Below are 25,586 nucleotides of genomic sequence, written 5' to 3'. Positions count from 1 at the left end.
ATGGACAGTTAGGCTCTTTCCATAATTTGGCTATTGTTGAAAGTGCTGCTCTAAACATTGGGGTACAGGTGCCTGTACGCATCAGCACTCCTGTATCCCTTGGGTAAAATAAACAATAAACAGCACTGCTGGGAATTTACTGTTTATTTTAGTTTCAAGGAATACTAAAAGAACTTCCAAAGTGATCCCTTTAAATTGCTTTCCTTACGGTTAAAAAACCAAAGTTAAAAGCAAAACCCGTCAGTCTCCCATCTGAAGACCAGAGCTTGCTCTTCTTTGAAGTCCCCAAATGTTTTCTGTGCGATTGTGGAGACTGTTTTGTTTGGCTAATTACCAGTCTGTCTCCACACAAAAAGGAGCAAGACTAGAAATGCTTTTAAATGCTTCTTTTATTTCATTGGTTGTACATTGGGTGAGTGAACTGAATATTACAACCAAAACATAGAGTTGATACAAATGAGACTCCTGTTTACACTGTAAGGTAATGAATGAGGGAATTCTTTAAGTGGTACAGAAAGATTTAGTAGAAATGTTACCAGTGGTATGGCTGAAAGAATATTTCGGTGAAGTGCTGTTATATCCTGAAAACCAAGAGTGAAATGTAGTTCCCATACAAGTGGTGAGTTCGTCTCTTAACTACAGTATTTGTTGAGTTGCTATCTTCGTGTCTTGGACATTGGTGATTTTATTTTTGTAATTAAACAAAGCATTTAAGATTTATTCATCATAGTCAGACTTCTGAATATAAACAAACTTTTGGCAAATAATATTTATACAGAAAAATAGTTTTAGATCCTCTCAAATCCCGGAATTATTCTATAAAATTACATTATAAATAAATAAAAAGCAAAATCTGTTGTACATATATTTGTACATCTATGCATTTGCCTTGCCTCCTCCTTATTGTAAATGGCATATTTATGACTCTTTGCATATTATAATCACAATTCTGGAAAATGGATATCATAGTAAAAATACAGTCTTCTATATTCATTTGGGGATACAGGTGATGTTTTTGATGCTGCATTATTAAAGGGCTGAAAATAGCTGTGTGCTAATAATTTTAAAAATCAAAATCATGAAACAAAAGAAAGACAATGTTACAACAATTAGTCTACAAAAATATTTCAGTGATTCCTGTAATTGACCTTTTAGTAACGCATACTATGTTTTCAATGAGTTTAAGTGAAATAACAAAGAAAAAAAAAAAGAAATGAAAAATGAAACAAGTTTGAATGTTTCAGGCAAGTTGTAGCATAACTACATTGTTATAGTTGAGAAAATTACAAATATCGATAATACATAAAGATGAAACTACCAAAGAAATACAAGTTAGATACGATACTTTCCCACAAATTAAAACAAATGCAACGATACAAGCACTATGTAAGATTACACTTAGAATGTGATTTTCTTTTGATGGGGTTATCAAATCTACAATAGAAAGAGAGTCATTAGACTTTGACCGACGTTAAGTAAAATGGCGGATTTCTTTTTGCTCAAACGAAAATGATATGGTTGGTGCATCCAGTTCTCAGAACAGGCAGTGATGCCAAAATTTAAAATATTTTACATTCAATCTCAAAAGTCAAAATACTTCAATCACTAATATGTTCACAAAGAAAATGGATGTTTTAAACAATTACACATAATATTCATTTATAACAGCTGTTTTGTTTTTTAAACAATAATTTAAAAACTATGTAGGTACTGTATAGGCTATGTGCAACATATAAAATGTGAAATATGAAATATTTGGTACGATAGTGCTTAAAATAAACTTTAAAACAAACTTTCTGAACAAAATTTAATTGTATCGCTATTACCTTGAAGATCAACCAAGTATTTAAAAAAGTAAACAACATTAAAATATGTTTCATCCATATATAGTATATATATGTATGTGTATATATAATATGTATGTACTTGTATTAAAGTTTTTTATACTTTTGAGACATAAAATATGCTTTAAGGTGAAAGAATTAAAAGAACTATTTTTTTCCATGCTGTAGTCAGTTACAACCCTTTAATCCAACTTTTGAAATGCAAAACAGTAATGGATTTTTTAAAAAGTGAAGCTATCTACTTTTTGTTTACATAGTAATTTAGATTAAAGTCACAGTCAAATTTTCAGTGACTAAACTCAAACTTACTTAAATTAGAATATTATACAGATCTCCTCACCTACAGCTTCGTTGTTTGACTAGGTGTTTAGTTTAGAAGTTATTCTGTAACAGGCAACTGGATGGTGAGTTTGAAAAACTAATCCCTCCGATTAGACTGTTGGCATGGGCCTCTCATTCTGGTCAAGCTGGATGAAGTCTGGCAAAATCTAGGCACTTCTACAAAGTCTCTCTTATAAAACAACTTTAAAAATATACTTGTAAAATAATACCTTCAAGACTTTGTTTGGTGGGGTATGAAGCTCATACCGTGCAAAGTTTCTTTTTTCAATCTAGTTAATGTTATTCTAGAATCACATGATTCAATGCGGCATCTCCAGGCAAACCAAACAACCACACTTTGATGTGTCCCCCGTACTTGTGCTTGAACTTCCATTCAAATTTTAGACCTGCGGGACAGGCGTCCGTTTTACTTCACTTCCCACCTTTGCTGCAGCATTCATGTTGTGAAGAAGCGAAACATACTCTTTGATCCAGCGGGTAAATGAAATGACAGTAATTGGCGTTAGAACCTGCCCTCGGAATAGATTTTTTTTTTTTTTTTAACTAATGCTAATCGCTTATTGCTAACTTGGAAGTATTCTCAATCAAAATGAGTACATTGGTTGGACTTTCTGCATCAGCTATAGTTATGGAGATAAGACAATATTCCTAGGACAGAAACTATGTTTAGAAACCCTTGAAAAGTAAACTTTATTCTTTATGTCTTTAAACGTCACAGCTGGTCTCAGGTAGTTAACTATCTTAGGTTGGAATATACTAAGCATACCATATTTAATACTCATATATGATATAGCAGCACTAGCTTCTTACAGTTGTGGTCTGTCCAGAAGAACTAAATCTTTATTTAGCATGCAGTTTGTGGCAATTCTATTGAGGAGGAAACAGGATAGTATGTACAGTAACAATGTTTAGTTATTCTCAATGCGGATTCTTGGCATTCCATTCCGTTTCTGCTGATTATTTCAGAATTATCTGTTAAAGAAAAAGACAAGCATGCTTTAGACATCCTGCTGGGAGGGAACATAACGAGTTTCAGTTTTTTACTCTTTGAAAATAGGAATTTTCTTCAATTTCTCATTTTGATATATTGTGATCTTTTGATGCAATCGTCATCTTCAACGCTCCCCACCCTCCATGCTGAAAATTTTTATACTCAGGGCGCTGCTGCTATGTGGCCGCTGTAAACAGCAGTGAGACAAATGCACAGAATTTTATTTTCTGTAAAACTCTGATAGCGGATATGTGGGCATGCAGTGTGTTTAGACCCCGATCTCCTTTTTAGTCTTTGCCTCATATCTCTTTCTTGTATGTTCACATATTCATTCAATTAGTATTCGCTAAGGTGATCAGGGAGTCTAATCAGAGAATTCATTTGTACATGAAAAATTGTGGGAAAAGTTTAAATATAAACATTTTTAAATGTATAACAAATTAAGTATTATCTATTATTTATGCACATGTAAAATTCAGAGGTGTTTTCCCATCCAAAGTAATTTTGTTCCCAAGATATAATAACCAGTAGAGAATGTACGAATGTCCCAAATGAAAGAGAAAAAGGGACAATGTTCTAATAAAGCAGTTAAAGCATTCTTAATAAATCCAAAAGCACAGATAAAGCTAAACTATCAGATGCAAATCGTGGTCCCAGGAGTCTGATTTCCAAGCTCATTTCCAACTTCATACCTTTGCAAAAGACAGGGAGTTTGCCTTGGGTGACCCAGTCCTCTAAAGGTCAAGCATTTAAAAAGCCAAGCTTTTAACGCGTTCTAACAAAAGTATTTATTCTTTGTGCAATACTTCAACCAAACTTTGTGCAATGAATGAAATATTTATTTATCAAAGTGCTAAGAGTGTTTAGGAAAAAGCCAGTAAAAATTCTCTATGGCCAAGCTAATATTCCTGCACACTGGGATGCAACTCCCAATTAAAGCCTTATTTCTACAAGCATAATTTCTTATCCTATTATGTTAGAATTCACACGTGGATATTTTTTCCTTTTAAGTGGGTGCTCCTGCAGTTTACATAAAACAGTTTTAGTATATACGCAAATAGTACAAACTCAAATTAATTCCTCCCATGAAATAAACCATATCCTTTAATTTATTGGAACATACAGGTGTGTGTGGAATTGATAAAAATAGAGGAAGAACTCATTTATATTAAATATTTATACTAAATATAAACTCAAAACTTCTCAGATATGTTCATTCTTTGTTTTTTTTTTTTTAAGTTCCTAGGAATTTAAAATTAACTGGGAAAAATAGCATTCCTTGTCTTGTATACTTATATACTGATGTCCTGGCACACTGATACACAAATAAAAATGAGATATAATGATTTTATATGTAAATAGTATCACAGTATCCTTGAAGAGCCCGTTGCAAGTTGCTAATACCAAATTCAGCTGGTCGTATTGTAACTTCACTTTTGGATTTAGAGACTTGACTATTAAATAGAAATTATTCTATTTAATCCCTCAGCTTCAGTGCTGTCTATAAGGCTTCCAAATAAGAATGTGCCCCAGGACATCAAATCATGTCCTTTTTCTCTTTATTCTTTTACTTCAGCAAGTCTCCCTAAAATATTTATGGGACAAAATTTTGCAATTTCTTAAACTGATACATAAATAATACATATTTTAGAATATATTTACATTCTTGCTTACTAAGTGACACTATATTGCCACATAGAGTGATATTCTGAACTGCCTGGAAAGGAAGGTATCCTACAGAAAGCCTAGCAAAGGGGAAATTTGTATGACAGAAATTAGTCGCAGCAACGCTTTGGACTTACATTTGACAAAGAGACACGTACAACCACTCGGGTTTAAAGGAATTGTAAATTAACCTTGAAGTTAACTGAGAGAGTTAACTGGACTCACCCAGCTTGCCTGGACCCTCCGCCTCAGTTTACACAGGATTCGTTATATGGATAAAGACATAAACAAGAATGGCCGATGCTACTATCTGTCAGCTGTTACTGCCACCTGGCCTCTACACCGGGAAACTCTGGCCATGTCTTTGGCTAACTTGTGGACTACGGTATGTGGTATAAAAAAATGAATAACTCTCCTGGCAGCCATGAGCTTCAAGAAGTCCAAGAGATTTGATTTTAGAAGAAAGCTTTGAGTGTTTCATTTTTTTGGATGGTAGCATTTTTCTTGAAAATGTAATTTGTTTATTACTTTTTCTCCCCCCTGAGAAATACAGCTTGCTGGTACAATCTGAATTAAGTGTACTCTGGGGTGAAATACAGTCTGGAGATGCAGACAGGAGTCCAGATGAGGAACAGTTACCAACTGAGTGCCTCTGATACAGCTACCGCCCATTTGACTGCTGCTTTTGATGGTATAGGATGTGGGACACGACAGGCCATGGGGCCCACGGAGGGGACAGAACAAGTTCCAGCTGGAGGGAGACCCCTGGAGGGAAGAGAAGAGCCAAGTGTGTGTGTGTGGGGGGGGAAGGGAGTATAGAGGGTAGGGTGTAGGGAAGCCATTTGGAAGTAAAGAGGGCTCTTCTGTCTAGTTTGAAATCTCGTTTTTCTTTAGTCAGATTATATTTTTAATTCACAGCAAAGAAACATAATTTTAAAATAAAGACAAATAGGTACATTTTGTATGCTTCCCTGCTGCCTCTTCTCAGAGATTTTCTTTCTAACTAATTCTATATGGACATATAAAATTTGTTCTACACATAAAGACTTCTTCAATCTCCATTGTAATTTTAATGGCCAGCAGGATCAAAACCTTCCGTGGGTGTCTGAATATTTCAATTTAGGTACAAAATGTGCATTCTTAAAAGAACAGATTTATACGTGGCCCTGAAACATGGGCTATGTATGAATCGGATTTTGACAAGTCCTAATCCTCAGCCTGTCCATTTTAAAGAGCAGTTAATTAAATCACAGTCCACCAAAGTGACCTCGATAGACTGGCTGTCAGTGGCACCCTTCTTGTCCTGCACTTGCCCAAACTGAGACTGATCTCCAAAGTTCCTTCCTCAACCTCCTGTGTTTTCTTGGAAGGGGCAATCGAAAATTCCCCTGGCCCCTGAGTCTGCCAGAATATACATATATATATGTCAGAGAGCTGGCTACCACACTGGATTCCCCAGAAATCTCCTCTCTGAAACATCATTGTTGTTTTGGTGTAATTTGAATAGATGCCTCCTTGATTTTCTGGGAGGCTCTGAGCGATTTTTACCAGAGCCCTAAGAGCTAGGTCAGTATTGCCAGTCGTATTTTGCAGACACACAGGAAAAGCAGCACAAACGGTTTTAACCGGCTTGCACGACGTACAAAGTGCTTGTGCAAACCAGCATGAGTTAGAGTTGTTGGCTCATTCTGTCTGCTGGCACGGGAGTCCCCTCCAGGGTATAGTGACAGTCTGCGATGACCGGGGAGAACAGTGATTCCAAAGGACATGTCTATACCTCTCATGGGGCCGGTGGAGATCAGTGCTCAGAAGAAGCCCTGTGGGAGCCTGGGAACCAGGGAAAGGCGGGGCCGTGGGCTAGAGTCTAGAGCAAACAGCATGGAGCCCTGTGTTGGAGGCAGAAGTGACTGTCCGCAGGAGCCATGTGGGGAGAAATTGCTGAGGAACCCTAGGGCTGCTTGGTCCTTGCCCGGGGGTGGGGGGTGGGGCAACCACATCCTACCCAGGGCTCCTCCCGGTGGCTGCTGCACATGTGTCTGCTCACAGCAGTGGAAGCCCCTCCTCCCAGTCACAGGTCCACTGCTTCAGCCTCAGGGGACCCCAGTATGGTATGTGATGGGAAAGAAATCAAATACACTGAACAGGATGTACTTCTGTTCATCTCTCTGATAGACCAGTCTCTCAAATTTAAGTCTTTTCTCATAGAAGGAGAACCATGATGAAGAAAGGTCTAAAATAAGATTTTAGCCAATCTTGTATGGTAAATCAGTATTTTGAACTTTTAAAAGTATTATTTTTAATTCCTTTTTCCACTAAAGGAGAACCCACAAAAATGAGACTAGCTGATGTCCACAATATTGGGCAATTTAAAACATTTTAAAACTATTTTTAAAATAAAGACCCACTCGATCTCAAATTATGAGGTCAGGGATAACTCTTTGGTGGACCCTCTAGTTGTAACAAGAGTATCGGTGATGCAAAAAATATTACTTGGCTGCAGTGGACTCTACTTTTTAATTAGCATTTCCTTCAGGTGGTCAGATTTGAGAATCTGATGATTCTGCTTCATCCATATCCTTAAATTATTCCCATATGAACCCAGTATACAATTAGTCTAATACATATTTGCTGAAGACAAAGCATGAATGGCCCCAAAGAATATCAAATGGGTTGTTTTCCCCTCAAATGTGTTATGAGCAGCCATTTAATAATCTCTGCATCCTCTGGGAAGTGCGTATACCATTTGCTTCATAGTGCAACAGCAGTCAAATTTATTAAAAAGAAGACAGGGTCCCTGCATATTAAGCTGACTGACTGCGGGGCCCAGGCAGGAAATCCACATGAGTGAGTGGGTCAGGTAGGGAATGTGGCAGATGGGAGGGCCCGTGCCTGGAAGGAATGGCGGAGCAGCTAGTCAGCTCCAGCCAATGGCTACCTGCAGAAACCTGGGCTCCACATTGCTTGGCCTTTCTGTTTTCCAAAAGAGGATGGGAATTCAGCAACTACTTGACATTATAGAAAACAACTCTGTGGGTCAAATATATCTTTGGGCTGAATGCTGGTTTGTGCCTTACTGGGAGGAGAGATCCATTAAGCCTGGATTGCTAGCTTCCTGAGCCAGGTAACAGTCAATGCTGTAGGCAACATTGGGGAGTTAATCCTGCAACTTGCAGACATTTGACTTTCACCCAAAGGAATAGGGTACTTGACCAACAGGCACCCTCTAAGAAAAAAATACTGTCCCTCCCTTTACTGATTCACCAGATAGGAAATATCCACATTGCCTTCTCTCTTCCAAGATGATGTTAGATTTTGGCTGAGCCAACCATATGCTCTTACCTTGGTGGACACTTGAAAAACAGCTGGCCAGAGTAAGAAATGCACTTGTTTGAAAGCAAAATAGTCCATGCAGAGGCTGAAGCACTGAACTTGAGTGCATTGGCATCATCCACTCAACCGCTGAACTAACTAGCCCTGGTTAGCTAGTTAGCCAAAGAAGACAGATCAGCATAGGATTTCTCCAGGCTTCAGAGGCACCAACTACTAACACTTTCTGAGTTTCCTGCCTCGTGGTGGATAGCCAGGAACTGAACATATGAATACCCTGGGTTATGGTGAGCTTCCAGATGACTTCCAGAAATATTCATACTTGTTATATAAATGTGTTCATGACAAAGATTCACGGGATGCCAGATGAATTATCTTTCAAAATGTTAGCTCACTATTAAAGTCAGTAAGGACTCTTACTGCTTGGCTTAATTGATACGAAAAACATTTCAATGAAAAGACCAACTGTTCCTACGGATCCAAACCACAAAATAATTAGAAGAGAAGAACAATGTTTTACTTAAATCTTCCTGTGAATAGCCATCCAACAGTGTCTTTGGAGTGTTGAGTTTGATGATGTAGATAAAATATGCCTCATACTATGTTTGTATGGTTTTGCTGAAATCTGAAGGAATCTCAGTGGATCTGAATACTACTAGCATGGGATCTCTAATGCACATTTCTGAGCAAGGCTGCTGCATTAACTGGGTCCACAGCAAAGTTTTTAAGAATGAGGCCATGTTTCATTCATCTTTATATCTCTAGTGTCTAGGGAGGCACGTATTAACTGTTGGGTGCACGGAGCGCTTAAAAAGTATTTACTGAGGACACGATCCCACAAAGCTGCCATCAGTAGCATACCAACAGACCACTCACAAGTGCAATATAGTAATGGGGGCAGGAAAAGAACCCTTTGTGCAATATATATCTCTGCAGTCTTTCAGGGAAATTCAGGATTAGGGAATATTCGAGAAAAATAAACCATTCCCCCTACTCCCTGTTATATATCGATAAGGGAAAAATATTCCAGGCTGGGGAAGAATCACTCACAAAGACGGAAACAAGGCGGATAAAAAAAAGAGCCACTTGAAGAAAACTTCTAGACTTGGTTGATTCCTTAGACAATCTGTTTCATGGTTACAAGGCCCTGTTTCCTTGGAAGGTAATTTTTAAAAGGATGTTTCGCTATCTTTTTAAACAGAACTTATTATTAATTAAAAAATTGAAAACCGAATGGCATTTCCTGCAACTATGGCCAAGCTAGGGAAGCTTGCTTGTTGCTCACCAGGCTAATATTTTTTTTCTTTATTTACAGGTTTTTTTTTTCTTTCTATTCTGTCACGCATGTTTCTCTTCACTACTATCTACTGGCATCCCTCCCTCCTTCAGTCTGTCTACTGTTTAATATTCTCTCCGTCTTTTCTCTAGTACTACTTATGTCAGTCACGACTGTCTGAAATTCCCTAATTTTGTCTGAGAGGCCAAACTTGTGAAGTATTTTGGTTGAGGTGAAATGTACAAAGGCAGAGGCCCATGGGTCCATTTTTGGCTGCAAACTCATTCTGTACTTAATCACAGAATGGATTACTAAAGTCAAAAGCAAATGTCTTTGGTCTCAGTGACCATAACCTTATCAGAGCAGTTCTAATGATACGGGTTAATAAATGAACATTTGTAAGCACTCTGGCCTATTTCAAGACTATTTGTAAACTTGAACCACACAGACAATTCAAAGATAATTAGTGGTATATGAAAACACACTTTGGAAAATAGTCCCAGTCATCATTTGGGGGAATAGTATTCTGAGAGAAGGCAACATCTTGTGCCACATTTGACTTGATTTCAAAATGGGCTTGCGTGTATGTAGGAAGGCTAGGCACACGTGCGGGTTGTGGAAGAAAGTTCTCAAATATGGCAATGAGTTTCACACTCAAAAAGAGCAACCCAAGGCAGCCAGAATGCCCACAGTATTTAGCAGACCGTAAAGAGTAGTTTAGTCAGATGATTGTTTTGTCCTCTGTTCTTCACAGAAAGTTTACATTCAAAGTTCTAATTCCTTTGTTTTCAATGACATATCATTTTGCTGAGGACTCATTTCTAAAATTTTCTATCCTATAATATTTGAACAGAAAGATTCTTCAGATATACTTTCAAAAATTTTTTTTTCCAACGTTTATTTATTTATTTTTGGGACAGAGAGAGACAGAGCATGAACGGGGGAGGGGCAGAGAGAGAGGGAGACACAGAATCGGAAACAGGCTCCAGGCTCTGAGCCATCAGCCCAGAGCCCGACGCGGGGCTCGAACTCACGGACCGCGAGATCGTGACCTGGGTGAAGTCGGACGCTCAACCGACTGCGCCACCCAGGCGCCCCAGATATACTTTCTAATACATAAAAATTGATCGTTTAAAAATATTAATAATTGAGGTTTTGCATGAAAGTCAATAACCCTGGTCTCACTGAAGATTACTGACCAGGGTCCACACTGACAATTTGTATTATCTGGATTTATCTGGATAAAATACATACATGGAAGTTCTTGATTTGAGTAAGACTGCACTTCTCACATGATTCCATGTCACATGTGGAAAAATCTAGATTCTTGTAAGTATGGGGTGAGGCTCTGCTCATGATCCCCTTATCTATCCCACACCTAGCCTCAACCAATCCAAGTCCCTTGAGGGGATTCTGAGGATCATTTCTGTTGGTTTTACAGTGAGACAGGAATCTAGCCCTCGTGTCGCCTAAAAATCCATAGATCATCCAAGGATGACTCTTTCTTCTGTAGGATGTAAATGAGAAAGAAGGAAAAGGCCTATGAGAGACTTTCGTTCCTCATGCTTCCCTGCAATGCTACAGAAGTGTTCAGGGGTGTCGGGTGCTCGTTCTGGAAGAGAGGAGCCGTAACACCATGTTTGCTCTGCAAATGCCAGAGGAAGTCAAGACAAAACAAAAACGAAACCAGACCCTAGACTGGAGGGGCCACACGACAGCCAGGAAAAAAAAAAGAAGTGGGTGGATCAGGCCGTGGCAACCAAGGAAAATGGGAAGGAGGGTGGATGCATGCATCTGGTGGTCGGGTAGGGACAAGTCCCAGGTTTTCTCTTCCTGTTCATGCCTGACACTTCTGTCTTCCACACCGTGCATTGCATCCCTACCCTACCGACCTTCCCCAGCAAACATCCTAGTCAAGGAATTCACCGTGGGTGATGGTTCCTCTACTCCCAGCGGATAGAGAAAGTGAAGGACTCTTCTATCACACAGCTGTCTGGGGCTTTGAGTTAGGCATATGCTTTTGGCATCTCTCTTGAGTCTCAAAGATACAGAAACGTCCATGCACATGGTATTTGGCCTGTCCCATGCTGTTAGTACAGTATTATCCTTGAGCAATGTCATGAGCTAAGTAAACTATGATAGGCCAACCTGGAGACCTTACCATCAAGTTCCTCACTGTCTCTATGGGAAAATTATTTGAGTTTCAAACCAAGTGACAAAGGGAATTTTGAACAAACACTTATAAAATTAAGGACTTTTTATATATGAAAGAAGGCTAAATTCCTCTACTATATCAGACACAGTATACAAGATTTGTACCACACTATTTGAGAAAATATTCTGGGGTGCCTGGGTGGCTCAGTTGGTTAAGCTTCCAACTCTTGATTTCGGCTCAGCTTATGATCTCACAGTTCGTGGGTTTGAGCCCCACATCAGGCTCTGCCCTGACAGTGCAGAGCCTGCTTGGTATTCTCTCTCTCTCTCCCTCTCTCTCTCTCTGCCCCTCCCCCACTTGCACATGTGCGTGCTCTCTCTCTCTCTCAAAATAAATGAACTTAAAAAAATATCCTAAAACATTATAGGAAAAAATTAGAAAATATTTTTCTAAATATGACATTTCATATTTAGAATATTTTCAGTGAGATGTATAGCAAGTGAGGCTACCAGGGATGAAATAGGCTGCCAACCTCGGAGGCTACTTCACGGAAGGTGACCCCTGGACATGAAGGTGGAATCCAAGAAAACTTTTTTTATGCCTTTAAAAATCAGTTTATGCAGCAATGGAAAAGAGATTTCCAGAGCAGTCATTTATACCTGCTCTTTTCAATATGGGGTTTTGCTTCCAGTAATAAATTGAAGATTTGGGCCAAGAAAAAAATCACAGAAACAAGATCCTGTTGGATTCAACATAAAGTCCTCAATCCTGCTCAATACCCTGCTTTTATATCCACCTCCATTATGTTGGACTTAGAATCCTGAGCACATTTTGGCTGTGGTGTTCATTTTAACAGTGGAGCAGAATGTATAATCCAGCCTGCTAAGAACTGGCTTTTAGGACACTTAAAGGCGGAAAAGTAACCAAATGCTAAGATTCGGTAAAAGGAATGGTAAGATTAATGTTGCATGCAAGCCATGAAATGTGTCTCGTACTCATCTTGCACATTTCTGGAATTGGTGGGATGACCCTGCCATCTAACAAAATTTCCAGCAAAATTAGTATTTTTTTTCCTATTTTAGTTCTTTGCCTGTGTGTCTGCATATGTGAGTCAGAGAGAGAGAGAGAGAGAGAGAGAGAGAGAGAGAGAGAGAGAGAAGGTGGTGAACAAAACTACTTAATTGTGTGTAAAATCATGGCGCAAAGGAAAAATCAGAGTCCTGGACTGGAATTTCAGGAGGCTTATCTGTGCCATCAGCAAGCTCCGTGACCTTCTGAGCCTGGCTTTCTCACTCTGCTTGCACAACGTTGGTACCTCTGCAGGCTGGTGGGTAGCTAAACCAGGTTACCATCTGTCTTCCCTAATAACTCCCAGGGGGAGTCAAAATACCAAAAATGGAGACCGAAAAAAGAAAATATATAAAGAAAGCTCCTCTATATTCTCTTTTATTTCTTTATGGCTGTCCTCTGTCAAAACTCAGTGGCTAGGACCATTCTTTGAGCATTTCTACTTTTTGAGATGATCCTTATTATATGAGAAGTGCTTGGACTGTCACTGTTTGCATGTGGGTTTACTGCCTGACACCCTCATTAGGTAAGATTCATGAGAACAGGGACTGTTTTGTTCAATACTGTATTCCCAGGAGTGCCTGGATGGCTCTGTCGGCTGACGCTTGATTTTGGCTCGGGGCCTGGTCTCATGGTTTGTGAGTCTGAGCCCCACATTGGGCTCTGCACTGACAGTGTGGAGCCTGCTTGGATTCTCTCTCTGCTCCTCCCTGCCTCTCTCTCTTTCAAAATAAATAAATGAACTTTGAAAATTTTTTGTAAATGCTGTATTCCCAGAAATGTCAATTTTACATGAAACATACTAGGTTCTTAGTAAATGTCTGTTGAGAAAAGGTATGAAGGTGCATTGCCACCGAGTGAACACTGGGCTGTTGTTACGGCCTCACATCTCAGCATAGACCCCGCTTCCAGCGAGGATGGCTCACTGAAGACAAATCTGCTTGTGTACGCAGCTGCCTGCTTTACGAAAACAGAACTCTTAAAAGACAACACAGCCACAAAAAATAATTTGTCAGGTAAAAATAACTTTATGCGATGGACCTAATAAAAGTACAATCACATGTCTTCTTTCCAATCCTAATCCCTGCTTGGTTGGAGAAATGTCTATTCAGATCCTTTTTCCAATTCAGAAAATTGTGGCAAATAGGCATAGCTTAAAATTTGCCATGTTGACCATTTTTAAATGTACAGTTCAATGGTGTAAGGACACTCACTGCTGAGCAACCATCAGCACCATCCATCTTCAGGCCTCTTCATCATTCCAAAATGGAGCTCTATGCCCATTAAAGAATAACTCCTTACACCCCCTTTCCCCCCAATACTTATTTCCTTCTTCCTTTTTCCTTCTCTTCTCCCCATTTTTGGCTTTAAAATGGGACCCCTGGCTCTCTGTTTCATACCTGAATTGTCATCAGCTTCCTAGACTCACTTTCTAATTCAGCTCCCCGGCTTGCTTACAACCAGACATCCTCCTAGTGGCTCCTTTGAGTTGCCTCCTCCAAGCCACCCCAAACGTTTATTCCCAAGTAGTGATGTTCAATTCACCTGAGACAGGTGTGAAGGTAAGGTTCTATGGAGACTGGGAAGAAAAACAGTGTCTCTCCTTTTAAATTGTCGTTGTTTAGGAGTGCCCCGGGGGTTAAGCGTCCAACTCTTGATTTGGGCTCAGGTCATGATCTCACGGTTTGTGGGTTTCAGCTCCACGTTGGGCTCTGTGCTGATGGTGCCGAGCCTGCTTGGGATTCTCAACCCTGTCCCTCTCTCTCTCTCTGCCCCTCCCCTGCTTGTGCTCTTTCTCTTGCTCTCAAAATAAATAAACTTAAAAAAATCTTAAAGTTATCATTGTTTGAAAAATTAAAAAAATGAAAAGCCCTGGATGAGAGGACTCCTCTTGGTAGACTCTTTCCAGCCAGAAGTTATTTGCCAGTTTACCATCCTGGTAAGGGTGAAATGGTGACCTTGTCCATCTGCTTTCTAGCTGTTGTTTTCTGACTAAAATTTGAATTTCCTTATGGTTTCATCAACCAACAGTATTTTCAGACTATTTCTGATACTGAGCTTGGATTTCAAGAGGTTTGTTTCTATTAGAACTTCCTTCTTAAATGGTTACAACTTTAAAAACTAATAGTTAAACTCAATAGTTAGACGTTTTAAAGGGAACCATATAAAGAGATTCATCCCAATCCTACATTGACCATAAACTCCAATCTCATTCTATGGTGGAGACCCAAGAGAACAGGATTTGGAGGCCAGTAAACCTGAATTCTAAAACTGTCCAGCCACTTCCTACCTGCTTGAATCTTAAACAATTTATTCTTTAATGTTTGCTCTCCTCTGGAAAATGGATAAGACACTTCACAGAGTTCTGTTGAATAGTAAATAAAACAATGTATAGTAAGTATCTGGTTTTGTTAAGTGTTGGTTCCCTTTTCTTAAAAGGGAAGGGAATAAATAAAATTTCGTTTCAGCTTCCATTTAAAATGGACATTCAAATAATAATATTGTGCATTTAAGTATTATATGATCTGTATTGCACTCCATCTATGTTGTTACTAAACCTGATTTTGATGATTTTAAGATACTAAAAATGTCAAATATAGTTACTCTCCTTTCTATATTTGTGTATCCTGACCTGTCACTGACAACTAAATAAATATAAGCTGAATTTCTCTGTTTATTCATGATGAAAGTCTTGACTGTCACTCATATTGATCATTTTTCAAACTAAAATCTTTGATTATAAAAGCATCAAGAGTCATCAGTGTATGATGATCAGCGTCCACTGTAGTAGAAAGTTAACATCCAATGACAGGCAGGATTCTTTTGAGTTAGATCCCGTCCGAGCCCGCTCTAGGCCCGTTCGATGTGTTATACAGGCCAGTGATTCAACACTTATCATTCTTAGTGTTCCTCATTTCTACAGTGTGGATCAAACATTGTCCCTAACTCATGAGTTGTGTGGATCAGGTCATGTATTTAATGAGTGCCTAGTGGTAGGAAGCACGTGCGACCACTGTTATTTGGTAATATTTCACCTAAGTTAGCTTCCTAGGCCAGGCCACAAAACATGGATACTTTGACAAGGTATAGACAGCATTTACTAATAATTTGTGTATCGCTCTGCTTAGAGCAAACCACGATTTATGGACACTTCTGCACACCAGTCTCGTCTAACACACATCCGTGCTTCTGTCTTCAAACCTTCACCTGTCCTGTCCTGGGGTCCCCTATATACCTGTCCTGTCCTGAGCCCCACATACACCTGTCTTTTCCTGGGCCTCACATACACCGCAGACAGGGGACTTATGACCTTATGTTAAAAAAAAAAAAAAAAGCAACACTTAAACACCTTTTTTTTTTCCAAGGCAAAGGAGTACAATGGGGTTTTCTTCTCGTTCTTGACATATTCCTTAGCTTTCCCTTTTTAAACTTCTCTCCTTGTTCAAGGCCATCCTTCACATTGCAAGGACCAGAGAAGAGCAAAGAAAAGGTGAACAATAGGAATAGATTCAAGCAATTCCTTTTCTCCCGAATTCTCATAACTAAGGTGGTTCTCTGGCCCTTTCAAACATTTCAGTGTAACAATGACAAATATTGAAAGAATGACTCATGCAAGAGCTATGAAATTATTATTGGAAAATATATTTGGAGAAAAAGAAGGAATCAAGTTTAACATCCCTGGGTATCTTTTTGATTCCTCAAAAACTTTTCTAAGTTCTAAGAAGGAAGCAAAGCTATTGATTGTTCAAAAACAAATGTGTAGCTCACATATTCTTGCTGCGTTGTGGTTTGACAGTGGGGTTAGTGTGGTGTTAGGAGGCACGTTTCAAACCCTCATGTAACCTTGAGCAAGTCACTTAACCATTCTAGGTCTTTCTCACTGTGCAATGGAAAGTTAGGGGCTTGGAAAAGTTCTGAATCTGGTTTTGCCACTTGACCGATGATCTCGGACAAGCCTCTCGGCTTCTTGAAACTAGTTTCCTCATTTGCATACTGGGGATAAGACTAGTCCCTTACAGGGCCATTTTGGGTTTTAATAATTCATATAAAAGGCTTATTAGCACAACGTCTGGCTCTTGGAAAGTCCTCCATAAAGGAGAGCGGTTGAGTTGTCTGTGTGTTTTCTCTGCGCTCTCTACTTTGTGGCCACAGGAATGATGAGTTAAAGCACGTTCTCAGGAAGGCAGTGTGGTGAGAGAGAAAAAGCAGTACTCTCAGAAGGACACAGATAATTGGGTGCCAGCCCTGGCTCTGTCAATATCTGTGTGACTTGGATAAGTTGTCCTGCTCACCTGGGCTGCTGTTCCAATTTGTAACTTGCATTTTAGTTTCCTTTTTTATATTACTGTGGGAGTACGGCAGGACTGCAGTAAATTTCTCTTACGGTGTACTGTCTTTCATGACTGTGAAGAGTTGATGTAGGTCTGCAGTCAGACCTGCAATGCCTGATGTAACCATGACTATGGAAAAATGGGTGACATTTACAACGACCAGCTTAATGACGCTGCTTCCAGACTGTGGTGAACAGTGAAGAGTGTCTGTATTTGATGACAGGAAGTTCATCGACATAAACTCTGAGGATCTTTGAAAACGCCAGAGCGAAGGCAATGATAGAAAGAATAATATGATTTGATCACTGAAAGTGAAACAGACCAAAAGCTCCAGCAGATTAGATTCTAAATGCTACACTTTTTCATGAACCAATGTCAGAGAATAGTGGTCAACAAACTGGTCCTTCATAGTACAAATACAAGTGAAGATGTGTCAACAAGAACTGTTCTTATGTGAGTCATTGGAGAGATGTCTTAGAGAAGGCTGGTGTGGCAGGGAGGAGGAAGTTGGTGAAATCCAGACACTATAGAAGCGGGAGAAGACCCTTGGGAGGCCAAAGGATCAAAATGCACCTTTGAACTTTCCTGATTCTTAATTATCCCTCCCCATATTTCCTCTTTTCTCTCCATCCCAAGTTCATCTTTTCATTGATGAGGTAGCTTCCTCCCCAGTGAACCTGCCCTCAGCCTGTCCCAGCTAGTTCCCACCCACTCACTGGTGGTAGATTAGCGTTTCCTAGTCTCTGATTTAACACATCACTGCCCTGCTCCCATCCTGCCCTCCTAAGCCCTCAGTAACTAATCCCTTCTCACCTCCACAACTGAACTTTCCGGCCCTGCCCAAACGCACCCTCTCCTCTTTCTCCCACTCACTATGGCCTAGAGCTCTTCGTTTTGCCCATGTGAGCCAGGGTCCACCCGCCTCCTTTAGATCTGATAAAGTAATAGCTGTTCCATCTGCCTCTGTTGTAGGATAAAGTCCAGGACTGATTCTAAAACTCATGTGAACCACATAGGCTACTGAGGAAGAATGCGGGGCAAGGGGGAGGCATAGACTTCAGGGTCAGATGGACTTGGGGTCAAATGCAGGCTCTACTACTGATGGCACATGTGGCCAATCTAAGCCTTGATTTCACCACATGTAAAAGAAGAATAGGACCCATCTGACAGGGTTAAATATGAGGACACACGTAAAGCAGAATGGTGGTACGTTCATATGGGTTGTCCCCTTTCCCCCTCACCCCATGCCCATCTCTGCCCCTTATGCTTCACAGTGGTCGTTATCTGTCAAATTCCTACACACCCCTCAAGACCTACTCCCCAGCCCCTTTAGGGATGCCACGGAGCTTACCTCCCATATAGTAACGTTTGAGTATCCGACTATTTCGTTTGCTGGCATTCTCCCATTGCTCCGTGTTTCTCTGACTGGGCAGTAAACTCCTGGTATCTAGCCCCTGTCCACAGTGGCAGCCTCCAGAATGATCAGCAGACTCAGCCAGGTCTGACCTTGGAGTCGTCACCCCCAGCGATGTGGCCCAGAGGGAATGCTAGCAGGGGCTGAGAGGCCAGACCAACTGGCAACTGTCTGTGACACGTGGTGGCGTCAGATCCAGTAAGTGAAGGAACAGTCGGGTCAGCTGGCTGTCCCTCCCCCCTCATCAGGAAGCGGTGGGGATGTCTCCTCTCCATCTGCCCACACAGAAAGGCTGCCAACACCCCAAACATGCTGGTAAGAAGTGCAGGAAGGCGGGCGGCAGCGGTAGAACTTGGGGAGCTAAATGCCTATAAATCAAAATTGTACTCTGTTCCTAACAACTTTTATTAAGAATGAGACCCCATTCATCTTTCAGCCCTTGAAAATGGATTTGAGTTCCTGCGTGGTAGCTAGTCTCTTTCCGTGCAGGTCTACAGCTGAAATAAACACACATACAGGATGAACAGCATATTCACTCTGCTCAAAAGCGGAAACCTCAAATTAGGAAAGTTGAGCATGATTTTATTACCATCAACAGAAGCCAAAATACTACTGGGAAAAGAACTTCTCAATCTAAAAAGATTCCCCCCAAATTCCATCAAAATGCAAAAGAGGATGGGATTTGAGTCATAATAAGTAGGACAATCCACCAGGCAGTAAAGTCCCACATAAGGACCCTTGACATTTTCTCTTCAGCTGCACAAAATTGGAGCTGATATGTCTTTAGGTGCTCCATAGAAAAGAATTCTACCCAAGTTTCTCACCATGAGGTGTAAATTATTCATGAAAAATGAAAACGCACTAGATTACGACACTTACATAACTTAGCCTTTCCTTTGAGAATCTGCAGACACATTTATGAACTGAACCTCAGGGTCGTTTGGCCTGCAAAGCAGCTGCCTCTGAGGCAGAAAGCTAAAAGATCTATTGTCTTCTTATTTTCTGATTTCTTGAAGAGCAAAAACAATCTGCTTCTGTACGGTTCTCCTAGATCCAAGACCCACCCCTCTTCCAAAAGTGTTCTGACCCGGATCGTTCCCTCTGTATCCTGATGCCTGAGCTGCACTGCGCCATGGAATTTGCACTTAAATTGCCAAGCAGCTTTAGCCAATAGCGTTAACTGAATGCAAGTCCTGCAGTTTCAAACATTTAGCTTTTTTTTTTTTTTTACTTAGAGCTATAGCAGGCTCCAATCTCCCCCCCCCCCACCCCCCATGCTTACTCACTGCTGCCTCTTTCCACAAAATATTTAATATGGCAGTTCTGCCTCATTTGAAGCAACCTGATCCATTACTGAAACGGAACCCCCTTCTATTGTTAGGACATGAGCAAAACGTGCAAGGTGGCTAAGGAGCTTTAGCGGTGGGAAGTCAAATGCTGAGATGGATGTTCTCCACCTGAGTACTATTCACAAGGGCTTGATTTTGACACTTGCCCTCTGGGCCTCTCTAGAGCACAACATAGTTGGGTCCCAGCTGCTTTCTACAGTCTGTTCCCAGGAATGAGCAAATGGTGAGAAAGGAATTCGAGCATCCATACTTGGAGGCCAGTTACCACCGTGTGTTTTGGCAGAGGGTCTCCCAGGAACCCACTTCCCCCACACCAATGCTTTACAGAACCAAGATTTTTCTTGTGGGGGGGAAAAAAAAACAGGCTCCAAATGGGTCAAATGGTGAATAGTGGGGAGTGTTTAATGCCTCCTACGTTTATCTGAATATAGTCCTGGCAGATGGCTTTGCATAATAGATGTTTTATAAAACTCTTTGAGATGAGAGTTTAAGTAAAACATGACCTTACCTTTCTAGATTTCTTCATTAGTACAGGCTAACTTACATATCCAAAAATCTTTATACAAATAGCTTTGAGGTTGTGTTCACATTTATTTGTGAGAAGTAAAATCTGATGCTTTTAATCTTTATTCTTCCCTCTCAAGTAATTTGTGGCAGGCCAGATAAAGCATACTATTATGAATCTGGTTGCATGTAATTTTTTTTTGGTACGATATTATTGAAGTTGATTATCAGATACAGTAAATTTATAACTGGCATGTATAGAAAATGGGATTTTTCTGACTTAGATATGTTCTCATAGAGAATTATATGTGTATATTACTAATTTTCAATAAACTCTTCCTAAGGTCAACTTTTTGTTAAATGGATTTAATCTTTGGAGGAGTGTTTAGAAGATGTGACAAGACTTTGAGGTCATAATTTTAAACCTGAATCATCACTTTTTGTAGATATGATTGAGAGATTTTTAACATATTGCCAGAAATATAATTTGTTTTCCCTAGCTTTAAAGGTACTGGTTGGGGGGTGGGCACCTGGGTGGCTCAGTCATGATCTCACTCTTGATTTTGGCTCAGGTCATGACCTCACAGTTCAGTGGGTTTGAGCCCTGCATCGGGCTCTGTGCTGAAAGTGCAGACCCTGCTTGGGATTCTCTCTCTCCATCTCTCTGCCCTTTCCCCCTCTCTGAAAATAAGTAAATAAACTTAAAAAAAAAAAAGTTAACTGGTGGGGTGCTCTATAAAAAGCTTCCTAATATCCAAGTTCAAGAACTTTTTCTTCCTAGCACAGGCTCATTTCCCAGAATGAATTAGACGGATAATCGCCCTCACTGCCCATGTAGCTCTCACTGTGGAAATATGGGCGGTGTGTATTCACTCCAAATCTGGAGGGGCTCTTTCTTTCGAGCAAAGGCTTGGGAGGTCTTTGAGCTTCTGTGGCTCTGAAGTCTCATTTAGGAAGAAGTGGAAAGGCACATGTTAGGAGTAAGCACGCTGGAGACATGGGACCAGGGAGTCCACTCAACTGCTGTCCCTGAAGCGACTGAATTCAGGTCCTACGGGAGCGACTTCCTGTGGCTAATCTTTCACCTCAGCCCGAATTTCTTTTTGTGCCATAGGATGTTAATATTTGGATGCGTTTGCCATGGGATGAGTTTTTATGTTTCTCTTGGTTAAAAGTAACTCTCCCCATGTATGTGGCAAAGGCAAGACAAAGTATGCCACTTGCCAGTGGCCACCGTCTCAGTTAAAACCTTTCAATGGTCTCCATAGACTCTCCAGCCTCAAATCTATCTGTTCACTCTCCCCAGACTTCTGTTCTGTCAACTATCCTGTTTAAAGACCTCTATTGGCCAAATCAGGCAAAACCCTTTGCCTTCGTCCTGTACGGTCAGAATCAAACCCAGCTGCAGTCACCACCACCCCTCCCACCGGAAACTAAGGCTCTGACCAATCAGATTGCCTCCTCCCCGGAAACTGAGGCTCTGGCCAATCAGATTGTTAGCCCTTGGCCTCACCTTTTACACGCCCCTGCCTGCCTGTGCGCGTGTGCGCTTGCCTTCCTTCTCTCCAGCGATGCTCCGAGGAGCGTGCAGGTAGAGTCCTTTCAGAACTCAGAGGCTAGAAAAAGCACTTCTAGCTGCCAGGATGAAGGGAAAGACTGTCAGTATAAACTGTATTTTAACTGGGTCTTCAAGGATGTTATTAGGTAAACTGAATGAACTCTGTATATAAATGAAGAACTAAAACTTGAAGTTTATTTGTTCGGAAACTGTTTTCTCCCCTCTTGAAACAGAATGTAGGTTTGAAATAAAACATGGCAAAGCAATGACAGCATAGAGTCCTATAATAATTCAAGTTATAAGAATTTCAATCTGTACTCTTGTTAAATGAAATTTCTTGCAATATGAAAAAAACTAGGCAATCCATATACTAAGCTGTATACCTCTACGTCTTTTAATGTGTACTCTGAGATCAAATATTTCCCAATATAGGCATCTATAGATTGATACATTCTATCTGTTGGGCTGAAACAGACCGCTTTATATGGTATTTTCATTTTCATGTCTGACCTTCCTTGTTACCAGGCCATTTGTTAGTTGATGGGCAGAAGTAAGAGTCAAGTCTGGGCAAGGGTTTCACCCAAAAGAAGCCTGCTTCACTAGGACTAAGGACGAATTCTTTTTGACTTTTTATCTTCTTACTTCTTATCTTACGTGTATAAATTCTGTTTGTAATTTTCACTCGACTCACTGTTATAATATTATGCAGAATATTCATATGTGGTTATATATTGCAATAGTGGATATCAGCTATATGGTTTCCAAACACGACCTGGCAATTACATAACTAGCTCAAAGCTCAAGTTCAGGCCATCTCCCACCCCCCACTCCCACCCCCCTTAGGATTCACCATAATTTGAGCTGCACAAGCAAGGCTTCTTCATTTCCTCCTATAGCAACAGAGTGTGTTGCTATTGGGTCTCACTTGAAAGATAGTTTTATTTGGGGAGGGAACTGACTTTTGTGTATTTATGAGAAAGGTGGTGTAGCACGGTGGTTAAGAGCAAGGCTTCTAGAGTCAGATTGCCCGGGATTCAGTTCCAGCAAGACCCTTCATTCGCTGTTGAACTTTGGCTAAGGTAGTTAGTTAACCTCTGTTTCAGTCTTACCATCTGTGAAACAGAGATGCCCAAAGCTGTGCTCATAAGACTGTGATTAAGGCTTACATGAGTATATCTATACATACGTTCCCTCTCTCATATAATGTAAAATATATGGCATGATATATAATGTAACATATATGAGAGAGAAACCATTTAGAATAGTATCTTGTGCAAAATAAGTAGTTGGTAAATAATAATCTTATTAGGTAATGATTATGTAATGTAATTTCTATAGTAAGGCCCAAAGACCTTAGCTGAAAGAGGAAATAGCTGCTAATAAATTTGTTCATTGCATCTTTGTTTATAAAGCTATGCCCAGAGTCAAACAACTAAAAGGATTATTTTATATTTCCCCCCAAATATTTGGATTTTGTCTTCACTGCATTTCAAACTACAAGTCTAAGTTCATTGAAAACTTTCATTGCTGGCCCCTTGATTCAGCCCTGAGAACCTAATTTCGAGGTTTGTACCTGTTCGTCTTGGCTCACCACGGGCTCACGTGTAAAGGAAGCCTGGACCAGAGGGTCTGTCGTGGGATGTTTTGGTCTATCTTTCTTCTATGAATGACTTGTCTCTAATTACAAATGCCTGTGAGGTTTGAACTGTTTGAACTGCCGGTATAAATTGATCAAATGCACTGAAAGACTGTCAAAACCCTAGCGCATTTTTTGTTAAAGACAGATCACTCCATGAAGGAAAAAGAAGGCAAGATGCTTATTGTGCCCTGAACTCTGAAATCGTTAACACTACTTGCCATTCCGCTAGTGTCTAGCTTCATACATCCGATACTTTGGGTCCAGCATAGCAGCGAAGCGACCACAGGTTTTCTGGATCTTAGGGCTGGAAGGGACTTTGGGGTGATCTAATGCTGGGCTCCCTCTCCCAAATGAGGAAACTGAGACTTACTTTGTTTAAAGGACACATCATTCACATGGATATGATTCTATTTGAGTTTAAAGGGTGAGATTAACAAGACAATGACTTGTCATTTAACGGCCAACAGCATCCTCTAAATTCTGAATAGTGGGGCACTGGAAGACATTCCAAGTTCTTGTTTGGCTGCTTCGCTCTTTGAAACTTGTTGAAAATACGTAAAAAATATTCTATCTGAAAAATTTATATTTACGACTATTTCTTTTTCTGTAGTTTTCTTGAGCAAGCTGACCTTCCTGAAGAGCTGCTAAAGGATTTCTCTTCTTCATCACTGAAGTGGAGCCCAGCAGCTAGTATATCTGATAAACTGCAAGACACAGATTTAGGATTCTCGAAGCTACTGTCAGGTACTCCTTTAATAATATCTCTTTAAATGTAGCTGGAGTTAAACTTGTCAGTTCCCTTGCCAATCACAGTCTGCTGTAAAATGATATATCTTAGCCTTTGCATATCCCATGCTTCCTACCCCTGCCACCCTCCCACGTACAGAAACCCACACACGTGTGTGCAATCTCTCAAAGTTTTTCCCAGGAAAGGGAGCCAAAAAAAAAAAAAATCACCAGGCTGGAAAAAATATTTATGATATGTGATTAAGTATTTACCATATGAATGGAATTTATGCCCAAACTCCACAGTGTTTCTTTATCTTGACTTCCTTTCCATTCTTAGGAAAGATCTCTCAGCATTAGAAGCACTTAGCTTGGGGTGCCCGAGTGGCTCAGTCGGTTGGTTAAGCGTCCGACTTCAGGTCATGATCTCACTGTTGGTGGGTTCAAGCCCTGCGTCTGGCTCTATGCCGACAGCTCCGACGGAGCCTGGATCCTGCTTCAGATTCTGTGTCTCCCTCTGTCTCTGCCCCTCCCCAACTTGCTCTACGTCTCTCAAAAATAAGTAAAATGTTAAAAAAAATAAAAACCCAAGTGCTTAACTTGCCATAAAGTATAGTAAAATTCCATCATAATGAATGCCAGTATATGATACTTCAAACTTGTTTTTTTAGGAGAGGACTTTCTCACAAAAATTCTGTCAACAACCACAAAAACATGGTTCAAGAAGGCAGGACTCAGACCTAAATATCCAAACATCCAGCTTCCTTATTACGAACGAGCAAATGAAAGGGAACCTAGTTATAGCTGTGAACCTAGTTATAGCAGGGATGAAAATTGTCTCTCCCTCTTCCAGCCCATCCTTTCTTCTGAATCTTCTTCCCAGCTAAGAAACTTACTTGCTATTCTTTATCATATCTGTCTGGAAGCTGAGTTGGCTTTCCTTAGAGGTAATGTGGCACTTTTGAGGTGGTGAGGGAGAGCTGAAGCGTTATCACTAGTTTATATCTGCCTCTGAGAGCACGTGTGGACCCCCCCCCCATCCCTGTCCCGCTTCATCACATTTCAGAGGACACAGTCGGACCTATCACGGGATTTTACTTTTATTCCTTCATTCAAGTACACTCACACTTGTCGCTTCCATGATGGGATGCATAGCACTGGGATCACTTACGCACTTGAACATAGAAAGAAAGTGTGAATCGGCCCTTCTCACCTGCAAAATGCAGTCTGGAATCTGCATTTATGACCTGACGTGATTTCTCCCAGTTTCTCCCATTAGCTCAGACCTTCCCTCCAGCCTACTCCTATATCTATTTTTATCTCTTATCAGTACAGTCGATTTTACTTAAAAAAAAAATTAAGCTAAAAAGCAGAACCAAAACCATTGCTCTTCTATG

The 25,586-nt window shown here is 40.4% G+C and overlaps 1 protein-coding gene across 6 annotated transcripts in view; it reads right to left on the bottom strand.

The window, feature by feature from the left end:
• Nucleotides 1–371: 371 nt before the first annotated feature.
• The window catches only part of MBNL2 (muscleblind like splicing regulator 2), a 158,607-nt gene continuing 133,392 nt past the window's right edge, over nucleotides 372–25,586 (bottom strand). For all 6 annotated transcript variants that reach the window (XM_011280623.4, XM_011280633.4, XM_011280630.4 and 3 more), the window contains one exon: nucleotides 372–3,158. In XM_011280623.4, coding sequence (XP_011278925.1) covers nucleotides 3,144–3,158 — 15 coding nt within the window. In that variant the 3' untranslated portion in view covers nucleotides 372–3,143. The remainder of the gene's footprint in view (nucleotides 3,159–25,586) is intronic.

This window comes from Felis catus, chromosome A1 (genome assembly GCF_018350175.1).
Source record: "Felis catus isolate Fca126 chromosome A1, F.catus_Fca126_mat1.0, whole genome shotgun sequence".
Classification (NCBI taxonomy): domain Eukaryota; kingdom Metazoa; phylum Chordata; class Mammalia; order Carnivora; family Felidae; genus Felis; species Felis catus.
Note: the sequence above shows the minus strand (reverse complement) of the source record. Positions and strands in the feature narration are given on the sequence as shown.